Source organism: Culex quinquefasciatus, chromosome 3 (genome assembly GCF_015732765.1).
Source record: "Culex quinquefasciatus strain JHB chromosome 3, VPISU_Cqui_1.0_pri_paternal, whole genome shotgun sequence".
NCBI lineage: Eukaryota > Metazoa > Arthropoda > Insecta > Diptera > Culicidae > Culex > Culex quinquefasciatus.
Window position 1 is genome coordinate 4,193,794 of NC_051863.1, and position 12,656 is coordinate 4,206,449.

At 37.3% G+C, this 12,656-nt stretch overlaps 2 protein-coding genes across 2 annotated transcripts; both read left to right on the forward strand.

The window, feature by feature from the left end:
- The first annotated feature begins 7,390 nt into the window (after nucleotides 1-7,390).
- Nucleotides 7,391-8,748, forward strand: LOC6044728. Its single transcript, XM_038266231.1, has 5 exons — nucleotides 7,391-8,042; nucleotides 8,088-8,209; nucleotides 8,267-8,485; nucleotides 8,546-8,635; nucleotides 8,689-8,748. The coding sequence occupies exons 1-5, from the start codon at nucleotides 7,391-7,393 to the stop codon at nucleotides 8,746-8,748; spliced, it is 1,143 nt and encodes a 380-aa protein (XP_038122159.1).
- A 741-nt stretch (nucleotides 8,749-9,489) lies between these two features.
- On the forward strand, nucleotides 9,490-10,684 carry LOC6044727 (putative gustatory receptor 28b). Its single transcript, XM_038266236.1, has 4 exons — nucleotides 9,490-9,798; nucleotides 9,860-10,078; nucleotides 10,458-10,547; nucleotides 10,612-10,684. The coding sequence occupies exons 1-4, from the start codon at nucleotides 9,490-9,492 to the stop codon at nucleotides 10,669-10,671; spliced, it is 678 nt and encodes a 225-aa protein (XP_038122164.1). The 3' UTR covers nucleotides 10,672-10,684.
- Nucleotides 10,685-12,656: the final 1,972 nt, after the last annotated feature.

Genomic DNA, 12,656 nt, shown 5'->3' on the forward strand with positions numbered 1-12,656 from the left:
TAGGTTTACGAGCTGTTTTTTTTTTAAAAGTTCATTTTTCGAGCAGGATTATAGCCTAACCTCAGTGAGGAAAGCAAAAGGGGTTAAGTACTTTTCGATTGTAAATTCAAATTTACATAAAAAATGAGGTTAAAAAAATTATGTTTGATATTTCTAATTTATTCAAAAATCTCAATTTTTAACTCAGCGGCAAATTGTTTGACCAAATTTAAAAATTTTTCAGTTTTTTACCTGTGGATTTTTGTGTATGGACAGTAGGGTGTCCAGAATATGGGACTTTTTCTCAAACCTCGCTCTACAAGCCGAATATTGTTCCTTGAGCTATTTTAGGACTCTGGGCCAAATATGAACAAAATCAGTCAACATTTACCCATTGATACTCGAAAGTGAAATTTGTATGGGAAAAATCGAAAAAATGTATGGAAAACCCAATTTTCTTACGGTATGGTCTGCAGGTTGCGCTACTTCCATCAAATTATTCCTAAAAGTGAGATTCCTTTTGGAAATTTAATGCTCTACAACTTTGTACAGCATATCAAAGCTGTAAAACTCGACCCTGAAAATTTATTAGCGATTTAAAAAAGTCATTTTTGCATTGAAAACTGTTTTTTTGTTCACAAACTTTAGGCTCGGGTATCAATGGGTTAACGCATTCAATTTCGCTCAAAATTTGCACAGATGCTTAAAATAACCCCAGAAACCGTTTTGCGCTTGTGGAGCAGGGGGTCATTTTTTTCTGGGCACCCTAATGGAAAGTTGTCAACGAAGGGGGTAGAAGATTTCCCAAAAAGTGTCTACGTGGTTTTTGGATGGTCCTCAATTATTTCAGGACTTTCAAAGTAATTTATGATAAACACAAACATACCCAAAATAAAAGTCGTGTCTGGAAAAAAACATTTTGAATTTTTTTAGTTGATGCAACTTTGCATTTTTAAGTAATAAATAACCCTAAACTACACTAAAATGATTTAAAATTTTTAAATCCAAGATGGCGGCCAATATGGCGGTGACGAAATATTGAAAAAATGCATTTAACAGGCGATAAACTATTCAAATTAGACTAAAACAAGAAAAAGAAAAAAAAAACATTCAAACCTTTGGATAATCGAGTCTGGACTGTAATAAAAATAATGTTTGAAACATATTTGCGGCAAACTTACTATCTACTTATGATTTTGGTTGGTGTTTGGCCAAGGTGTTTTGAGTTTTTTTTGGGAAAACAAAAACATTCAGATTTTTGTAATGTCCCTATTGGGTTTTATTTACACAACTTGTTGCATTATATTGAAATCAGACTTGTCTGCTCTATTCAGTGAGTTGAAATTGTATCATAACGATAAGCGTGCATGTTATAGTAGAAACGGCCTGTAAATATTGCAAACATAATTTCTAGTATGTTTTCAAAAAGATTTTCAAATTACCGAGTACATCAGGGTGTAATCTATGCGATACATTCCGTACGTTTCGACGCTGAAATTATCAAGTGAAAGCATGGTTGTTTGTTGCTCGATCTAAAAATGATTAAAAATTCTCAAAAAATTAAAACAGAATTTATGAAACCAACTAACTGTCCTCTCCAACTGTTCATCCAACTCGCAGAGGAAAAAGTGATTCATCAACAGCGCTGTCCTTTCCGCTCGATCGGTAAGCCTAGCGGATCCTGACACCAAATAGTAAAATTGCATCAGCTGAAACAGTGTCATTGCGTAGCAGTGGAGGTAATTTTCTATCCGATAGGGAATCGATTTGCGAGCATCCTGAACCAGGGGAACGTAAGCGAAGTAGGTCTGAAAAACATGTCTCAGTTGGTGAGTTGTACAATTTTTAATTAATTTGACATTTTACACTATAAATTGTGAGCAGACATGTCCAAGCAAAGGTTATGGTCAAAAGTGAACCCACAATGGAAACGAATTGCTTCAGAGTCTTGGTGGTAAGTTGGTGCAGGTGAATGATTTCCTTTAGCTGTTCCGAAACTTCGTAGCAAATTCTTTTCTTTTTCCTTGGATTCTGCTTCCAATAGCTGATATCACGGTCGAATGTTTCCAACTTTATGATAACTTCATTAGTGGCGGTATTTATCATTAAATAAAGATGGGAGATCACAAAGGTAAATGCGATGTATGCATTCGAAAAAACAGATATGGCATAAAGCGCACTGAATCCGGTCACGGGTATCCAATTGAACTTAACATTTTGGCCATACCAAAAGTAGTTGTAAAATACCGTCAACTGGAGTACAACATCGGCAAAAGCTTGTTTGAAAACAAACTGTTTCATCAGGCTGCTGGATGGTCTGTTACTATAGTATTTCATGTGGAGAAATCGCCAAATCAGTAGGATTTTATTGAGCACATTTTTAATGTCATCAATTCTCGCAATACCGATTACACAGGCAATCACTAGGAAAGCATAATTTGTAGTGTATTGAATAATGATGAGGATATGATCTATGTACGACTGAGGGTGACGCCGAACCATCACCATTCCCCAAAATACGTAGGGCATCCCGAGGCAATAGAACAGCAACATGACACACGAGTAGCAGCGAAGGAATCTACTTGTTTCGAAATATTTAGTTTTGCACGAATACCCAAGGGGAAAAAACCCTAACAAGCGTAGCAAAAAGAGCAACATTTTCAATGAAAATTTCACTGCTTTTCCGGTGAAATTGAACTTCATGGTTTGACTTTGTGTTTCTTCTTTTGTACAGTTGCATCAGAACTAAAGGTAAACCATCAAGGTGTGGCAAACTTGAAATTGATTGTTTTATTATTAAAAGCAACATTTATTACGACTTGCATATTTCAATTACTTATGCGATGGATTGCATGAAACAATATTTTATGAAGTTTATACAACAACAAAAAAATTCATTTTAGTTATTGGGGAAATGTAGGGGAGAGTGGGGAGACTTGATCCCCTTTTTTTGTATCGCACATAACTCTGTCAATTTCTTACAAAACTATAAACTTTTTGCATGAATTGAAAGCTTAAACATTCATCTATGTTTGGTTAATAAGGGTATTTCATCAGATAAACTCTTCGAATCATTCCAAGCGTTTTAAAAAAATATTTTAAACCGGCATTTTAAAAATGTTAGGTGTAACTTGATCCCCCTTTCGACATTTTGGAGAAATCTTAAGCAAAATGTTTCTTATTCATCCAAACTTTTAATTTTCTATAAGTTACAGCAATTTCACATAAAACCTGTACGTTTGTGTTCAAAATATAACAAGTTTAGTATGTAAAATATTTAAAAACTTAAAATATTATTTGTTAGATAAAAATTAAGCATGTTTACAAAAGCTGGAAATTTTTGTTTACAAAACTTTTGAAAAAAGGTTCAAACTGCAGTAAGTTATGTACAACTATACTAAAGGAAACTATGTATGAAAACCCAGCCCAATTGATTAATCTTGATGCTGATTCCAGTGGCTGTAAAAATGCAGGGATCAAGTCTCCCTAAACGCACTTTTTAAAACAATTGATTGTAAAAATAGTATGACGATAAATTTAACATTAAATGCGTAAGGGTTTTGGAGTTGATAAGTTTATCAAACAATTCATGTATAAAAAATATTTTTTTGAATAATTTTTGAGTGTTTTCTATACATATCAAAACAAAGAAAAAAAGATCTCTTGGAAGTTTTTTGCAGCACGTTTTAGAAAAATGTGTGTAACTCAATCTAAACATTTTTTTAATTTTTTTCTTTGTTTTCTTCAATGAGTTGTAGTTAATTTCGCACAACTTTCTAGAGCAAAGTTAATTGTTTTACCCACATGCTGACGAGATACAGGCTTGGGATCAAGTGTCCCCGGGGATCAAGTATCCCCACTCTCCCCTACCCATTTTAAGCCTAATAATCGGTCGTGTTTGAATGATGCTGGATAATCTGGAGTGTTCCTTGAAATTTACTAAAACCAAGTACACCAACCCGAGCATGGGTAAATAACAAGGGAAATGCGTAATAATACCTTTCTCTGGTATCAATACCAAATTTTGGTATTCCTGGACCCTTTGAAATTTGTCTTAAGGATTATGCAAGAGCAAAATGTGGTATCATACCAATTTAAGGTATTGTTTTGATATTGCTAAATTGCAGAATTTGTCAATGGTCGAACACCACATTTTGGTATTCTTTTGGTATTACAGTGTTTTATCAAATTCCTCTGCAACTATGGGAGAATTTTGACCAATTTTGACAAAATAATTAATTTTGCGCTAAAATGATGTCTCAAAGCGAATGCTTTCATTGAAAACCGGAAATTTCAAACTTGATTTTAAACATTTTTGATATACCCCCTACAGAAATGACTTGAAATTGTGGAAAATTTTCTAAGTCAGGATGGCACATTTTGGTATTATTTTGGTATTGAAAGGTTTCATCAATTTTCTCTGAAACTATGGGATTTTTTTACCAATTTGGACAAGATAATAAATTTTGCGCAAAAATGACTTGAAAAAAAAATTTAAAGCTGGTTTTAACATTTTTTTTATATACCCATTAAGATTTTTTTTTAAAATCGTTGAAATTTCTCTAAGTCGGGATAACCCAATACTTTGAAAAATGAGTCAATCGAATGATTATTGAATTTTGGTGAATTTCAATCCAGTTTCATTTTAATAACACTTATTTTTCAATCTTGTTATTTTTCAGAAGCTTCAAGAACTTCAAGCACATGCCGTTCGTCAATGACAAATGCATTCGGTGTGGTGAAGGATATCACTAAGAACAACATGGAACCATCAGGTGAGTAGATTTGGCTGTTGCATATGGATCATTTCCGTTTTTTCACTAACTGCAACTGCTGCACTAAAAATGGTATGAAAATATCAAATTTTGGTATTACTTGTGCAAATACCAGCGACCAAAATGTGATTTTGGTTGCCCAGTAATAGATGGTAAAATACCATGGAATCATACCAAAATCATGTATGTGGAAGACCACAGGAAGACCAAAATATGATTTTCCAAGGGCGCGGGAATACCTAAAATTAAAACCATGGCAATACCAAGTTTTGGTATTCAAGCAATGTTCAAAATCCAGAAGACCTCAACTTGGTATTGAAATGGTTTTATTTTGAGGTATTATTTTACCCTTGGAATAACATGGTTTGGTATTGTTGTGCCCTTCCACATACAAGACTTTGGTATGATTTCATGGTATTTTACCATCTATTACTGGGCAACCAAGGGCACATTTTGGTCCCTGTTATTTGCCCAAGTAATACCAAAATTTGGTATTCCCGTGTTATTTACCCCTGCTCGGGAACGAGTAGAGCAACTTTTTGTGAACTTTTCTGTTTATTTTCACTTTGATTAAAAGTTATGCTATTACTTTTACAAGCATTTAAAAAAAATTCCCAAATGTATTCTAATCAGTCGAGTGCATTGGGCCACGCACATTTTCCTATTTTCAGCTTAGTTCTTTTTATCTTCCAGCGCTCTTTTGGGTCTGCTTAGTGCTGCCAATATTGATGAAATTCTTTCCTGGCATCACTGGCTCACTCCAACAGGCGCTGCTGGTGGTGTTGGTGGCCACGCTTTGTTCTTTATTTGGCTTTGCTTCTCGATCGGTTTTCTTCAGCCTTCGATTGGAATGGGTATTCAAAATTCAAACGTCAAAATACTTGGCGCGTTTGTTTTTTTCATGGTGGTTGCTAATTATTTACATTTTTCGGGATTATTTTTCAAGTGAGTGACTAACTAATGTGACAAAGAACATGTTGCCGGTAGTTGGAAGCAATTTTATATCTTAAGCGCTTTGAAATCGTTAGCGCAAGTAAAAAGATATTGATGGTGACTTTCGTTAAGCAGTTAACCTCTCATCTTGCGTGTGGATGTGTGTGCCACCAAAATGATGAGAAATGGTCTCGCAAAAAAGAAATTATGATCAAAAGTGTATTAAATTTGATCTGTTTGGCCAGTAAATGACATAAATTTGTGTGCTTACTTGAGGCAGTGCTGTTGCTGGTAAGTTTATAGCCTAGTATTTTTGGAGCTTTAATCGAGCATCAAACTCTTCTTATGACTAAGATAGGTGTTTGATTGGAAAGGGTATATTTTCCCTAAATTGTGTTTATTTGTAAACCTTTTAATTTGTCTTAAATGTATTGTAGTGAAGATCGTGGGTCATTTTTCTTCAAGAATCTTCCGATTTTACATTTACCGGTTTGTTTTCAAATTTTATTATTTGTTAATATTGACATACAGCTTCGCAAGAAGTACCTATTTAAAAAATATCAATTTAAGGACCATTGGAGTAAATTTGCCACAGCTCGGTCGAACGTTCAGCACCTTATCTCTTTCCGCTTTGAGGGTAGCACCGGCGTGGGAGCCATTCTTTTCTTGACTGCTTCCTGCGGGTTGAAGGCGATCCTTCGGCTTTCCGTCCGGGACTGCGCCCGGAAGCGGAGCGAATTCCGTCGGCGTGAACGCCGGAACTGCTGGACTCTGCCTTCCTTGCTGGCGGTTTCGGTTTCAACGCTTGCTGGCGCCTCCGGATGTTGTCCGCACGCTTGGGGCAGCTGCGATACGTGGCTTCGTGGGCTCCGAGCAATTGTTTCGGTAGGCCTCCCACCAGGGGTTTCCTCTGAGGCGGTGAACTTGAGGTTCTTCTTTCAGGTGAAGCCGGTGGAAGTCCTCTCACAACGACGCGGAATTGCCGCTCGCTTCATTCCTCGTGGGTATAGAACTCCACTTTGTTCGCCATCAAGTGGGCCTGCGCGGTTTCAAAACGCTCCTCGGAGATACACAGCAATTTGATCCCAAACGGTGTCAGCTTGAAAATTGGCTTGGTTGTGCACGGCGACTTTAAACTCCTCAGCTTTGCGTAGCCACTGGAACCCTCGGTTATGGTGGGACGCTTCCTTTCCGGGCTTGGTTACCATTGATGTTGTTGTTGTTGTTTTCCACCAGCGGGCTCCCCATTCGGAAGATTCTTCCACCTCCATCCGTAAGCACTTTGCCGCGCTACGAAAGCCAAAACACGTCTGCTTCTGTCAAGCTGAGGAACGAGACTTAAGTCTGCCTGCTTACTGAATATAAAAATTGGATATGTTGGAACTACCTTGCGTCTCCATCTGACTTTGATGCGCGGCAACAAGGAAAGTTTCCGTCAGAAGTGCTGATAGATGCGATAACAACATAATATTATTATTGTTATTATTAAGTGTGTTTTTTTTTCGTTTTCAGAAGGATTCAGAAGGACCTTCTACATTGTTCTTGTTCTATGTCCATTGCTCGTTCAAAACGGAACCAAAATTGAGAAAGTCCAGGTTCGATTGCATCGGAACCCTGTCACAAGCGTATCTATTATGCACCTTCAGGAATCAATATCAGCCTACGTGGATCTTTGACAGTTCACAGCGTCGCAGTCAAAAACGATGCGTCCATCGCGGCAGGCGTTGCTGTTGCGGTGCGTGCTGCGCTACCTGTACTACAGCGCCATCCTAGTAGGCATTATGCCGTTTGGCGCCCGAATTCGACGCTTTGTGTGGTGCCGGGTGAGGCTCACGTGGTCGGTCCTAGTGGGGCTGGGTACGATCGGTGCCGTTGGGTTTAGTTTTTACCGGATTGTGACGCTGATTGAGTACCCTTCGATAGAAATTGTGCGGTATCTGTTTTACTACGAGTTTGTGCTTCGGTTTGGGATATTAAGTTCGTGCTATGTGCTGGTTTGGGTTAATATAAGACGGTTAAGGGTTTGTGGCAATACAGTGGCGATAATATTTGAAAAATTGAGACGATTCAACGTGCCGTGGATGGATAAAAAGCTAGTTTGGTATGGGGTGACCAAGATCGTTTTGGTGGACATTACGATGTGCTGCCTGTTTGCGATCAACTTCCGGTTCAATAAGAAGTCTGATCCGGTTCCGGCGTTTGAAAGAGCTATGAACGTGTACGCCGTGTTTGTGGCGGCTCAGGTGTCCAACGTTTGCCTTTGTACCATGTACCTTACCTCGTATCTGTTTCGGGTGATAAATTGGAAAATTAGGGTTATTAATCGATCGCTGTGCGATTGGGATGTTGAAGGTAGTTGTCTTGTTCCAAACAAGTCGGGAGCGAAAGAAATGTGCGCAGATCTTATTCTGCTGAGCAAGTTGCACTTCAAGACAACTGGAGTGGCGCAGTCTATTTTTAGGATATTTGGCGTTTCGTTGGCTTTGATAAATTTGAACCAATTCCTGGTAGTCACCTCTAGGGTGAGTGTTTTTAACTGAAGAAGCTCTTGTTTCAATTCAAACTAAAACTATTTTCAGGTTTACTTTGTTTACGTGTCTGTCATTCAAGAGCTCAAACACGAGTTTGAAATCACTTGGAATCGATACCTAATCTCGGTGCTTTACGTAACATTTGAAGTTGTACACTTGCTTTATCTAGTGTCTTCTTCGGCACGATCAACTCGAAGGGCGCAGAAAACATTAATCCTTTTGACGGAGTTTTTCGGCTGTGAATTGGACAAATCCATCGAGAAGCAGGTAGGTAGGTTGATGCCTAGATCTTTTAGATTAAATTGAAATTTTCTGTGTTGCTTTTAGTTTCAAAATTTTACAACCGGACTGTTGCTGCGCGATCAAAACGTCACTCTTTATGGCTTGTACCGGCTGGACTTTTCTCTTCTTTATTCGGTAAATTTGTGCTGTTAGAATCGCACTTTTGCTCATTTTCATCACAATTTCAGATGGTGGCGGCCATCGCACTGAAGTTAATCGTGCTCGTCCAACTGCAGCTGTCTGATTAGGCTGTAATAAAGATCGATCCAAATGTGAAAATTGCTTGCTAATTCGACGACGACATTCCCATTCAAAAAAAAAAAAAGTTAATCCACTTTGTGGAAGTGATGAATGAGTCCAACCGCCTGTCGCATGTCTAAACATCACTAGACTCGCGCTGAATAATTAACCTTTCGGTGGCTCATCACTTCGAATCGACTTGTGAGTGGTTTAGTTTAGTTTCCTCTGCAAAAATGAAACAACGAAAGCTGTTTTCGATCCTGTTTCGCGTGGTTTACGTCCTGCTGAAGGTGTACGGGTTTCTACCGTTAAAGTACGACTTTCGACGAAATCGGTTCGAGTCCTGCCGGGTTTCACTTTGCTACTGCTTGGTTCTGATGCTGGTCTACGGCGTTGGGATGTTCTACGTGTATCGAAACATAATCGATAATACTGTTCACGAGTCCAGTTTGAATAACCTCTTTATGAAGATGCAATTCGGGTTGAATTATTTCTTTTTTATGCTAACCATTTCTGTGGCCATTGTTGGACGAAATTTAGTGAAATATTTGCTCAATATCTTGATATTCCTGACCAACATAATTTTGGCTCGCAGTATAAAATTAGTAGATAACAAACTGCTGACGCACATTTTGTTCAAGTTGGTCTTTGTTGATATTTTCATACAAATCTTCATAATTATTAGTTACAGTAAATATGACACTGATTCATGGAAATTTTCAATTAAATCTACTCTAAATTTTACCTTCATGTGGTCGACGGCAGTTCTGTCCAATGGATATGTGGCAATTTGCTACCTGATCGCGCACTTGTATCGTCAAATCAATCTTCAAATCGCAGACTTGGTCCAGAAACTCTGCAATTTCGGCAGCGATCACTCCCACTGGAGTTTAAAGTCAACGAAAAAGAAGCAACTCTTTCGACAAATCGCCACCGAGCTGGACCGACTAGCTTATCTTCATCGGGACGTCACCACCGTCGTGCAGTGGTTTGTTAAAATATTCGACTTTTCACTGCTGGTGATGATCGTTTGGGACTTTTTCATCGTCATGTTTGCGGTAAGACAAACACCTGTAAGAAAATTAAAATTCTCAAATTCAATCCAAAAACCTCCCTCAGATCTTCTACACGTACACCTCCCTCGTCCAGGACATCCGGGACAACGTGCGGCCCCCCTGGTCCAAGTACGGCCAGTCGTGCAGCGTTGCCATCTTTCAGGCGTTCCAGTTCTACTCGATCGTGTCGGCTTCCGCGCTGGTGACGCACCGGGCGGAAAAAACCGGCCTGGTGCTGAACCGGTTCTTTCGAGCGGAAGTCACCGAGCGGGTCGAGAAGGCGGTACTGACAAGCAAGGGTTCTGATTGCTCTTAGAAGACTCATTCACTCGCGATCACAATTCGAACGAGACGAAAACTGCTTGATCATTTATTAAACTGCTTAAAATCAATGTTATAAACAATGCTTTGCAATTTTGTTGATAACACAACATCAAAGCAGGCTTCGATTTCCATCACGAAGTAATTGTGTCGCTGGGTGAAGCGATTGGCCAAGACGCTGGCAGCTAGCGTGTCGTGTTCGCTCGCGAATGGTTGCGCTCTCCAGTCGACAAAGATTCGTTCGGCGATGAGTGATTTCTTATCTTTGAGCCGAAAATCAGGACCCTTGCTGACAAGAGTGTTTCGAGCGTTGCATGGTACTAATGCTTGTGTTATTGTAGATTGAGATGTTCACCATCGAGTTGCTGCACCAGCCGTACAGCATTGAGAATTGTGGAATGTTCAAGGTGGACTTTACGCTGATGTATTCGGTGGGTTTCGTGAAGTTGTTTTGCGTTGAGACTAATTTAATGTTGTTTTTTTTTATTATTTCAGATGGTAGCAACAATTACAAGCTATCTCATAATAATGATTCAATTTCAGCTATCAGAGTAATCGCAGTTTTATTTGGTATTTATTTTTTTGTGAATGTAAAAAAAAACCTATCAATCAATCAAATTAGTTTATCAGTTTATTTTTAAGCAATATATGGATACTGCCCAGACTACTCAATTAAACGAAGGTTTCATCTTAGCATAATACTCGTTACATTCTGTGAGATTTCGACTCCCTGAAGACGCTAGAATCGACGAATGAATCCATGGAGATCCATATAGATTAGGATGGCTCGAGATGATTGATATTCCAAAATATGTTTTTTTTCGGTTGCTTTTTAGGCCCCTAAACAACTCCCAACAATTTGGGAGCGTTTGGTTGCGTCCACACTTTGCGCATTGCATTTCAATTTTGTATGGGAATTAGTATGGAAAATCTTTCTTTTTTTACATCTTAATTTTTTTTCCACAACATTTTTCAAACCAACACAATAGCGTTAAAATTGAGAAAAATCTTCAAAACTTTCCCGAAGAAAGTATGTGCTATCTTGCTCTTGTCAAAAGATACAGGGTGCTCAAAACTGGTCTAACACGTGATTTCCGAGCAAAAAACACGTTTTAGACCAGTTTTGAGAAGCTGTATCTTTTGGCTACCCGAGCAGACGGAAATAACTTGGGAATAACAATAGCCAATAACAATTTATGTTATTTATAACAAGATTTGTTATTCGTCGTTATGATTTTTTTTGTTATTGGAATGTTATTGTAATCACAGACAAATCACATTTTTAGTTATTCTTCGAACAAATCTTTGTTATTTTTTGTTATTTTAACAACTAATCCGATCATCCCAATAACAGTTGGAGGTATTCTTCCATAACAAAAAATTTTATTCCAAAGTTGTTTTGGCTTTCAACCAATATCAGACCAATAACAAATTTTGTTATGATAACATAAACTGTTTTTAATCATTATGCAAAAATGGATTTTTCAAGAAGATTCCATAACACGTTCTGTTATTTCAACAGTATTTTTTATTGAAATTGCATGAATTTTGTTATTACCGTCTGCCCGGGTATTGTGTCGGTTTTAAAAATTTAGTGGAAAATAAAAATTTAAAAAAAAATATGGTTTTTCTATACTGAATCCCTTCCAAAATTAAAATGCAATGCACAAATCGTGAACGGAACCAATCGCTCCCAAATTGTGGGGAATTTTTTAGGGGCCTAAAAGGCATAAACAAAGTTTGTTCTGGTTTGTGTTGATCATTTTTTTAATTTACAATGTAGCGACGAGCCAGTCTAATATACATCCATCCATATTAAAATGAGAATCTGATTCTTTATGTTCTTGTTTAGATATGATCATTGAAAATATAAATTTGTACAATCCCGGGCAGACGGTAATAACAAAAATGCCATTTCAATAACAAATACTGTTAAAATAACAAAAAGTGTTATGGAACATTCTTCAAAAATCATTTTTTGCATAAAAATTTAATAACAGTTTATGTTATCATAACCAAATTCGTTATTGGTTGAAAGCCAAAACAACTTGGGAATAACATTTTTTGTTATGAAAGAATACCTCCAACTGTTATTGGGATGATCGGATTAGTTGTTAAAATAACAAAAAATATTAACAAAGATTTGTTCCAAGAATAACTAAAAATGTTATTTGTCTCTTATTACAATAACAATCCAATAACAAAAAAATCATAGCGACGAATAACAAATCTTTTTATAAATAACCTAAAATGTTATTGGCTTAGTATTTTCAAATATCAAAAAATGTTATTCCCAAGTTATTTCCGTCTGCTCGGGATCAGATATGTTTTTTTTTATTTCTATATAAAAATCCTGTTTACAATTTTTATATCACTGAAATTTTGAGAGTAAATTTTCTATGGCCACCGATTTTGCAAAGAAAAAAATCGCTGAAAGAAAAATACACGCCACTTTCATGCGATTTTTCGATTTTTATTTTTAAAAGTCTAATTATATGGCGATGACACAATTTTTTTCGCTCAAGATTTTTGAGAAGATA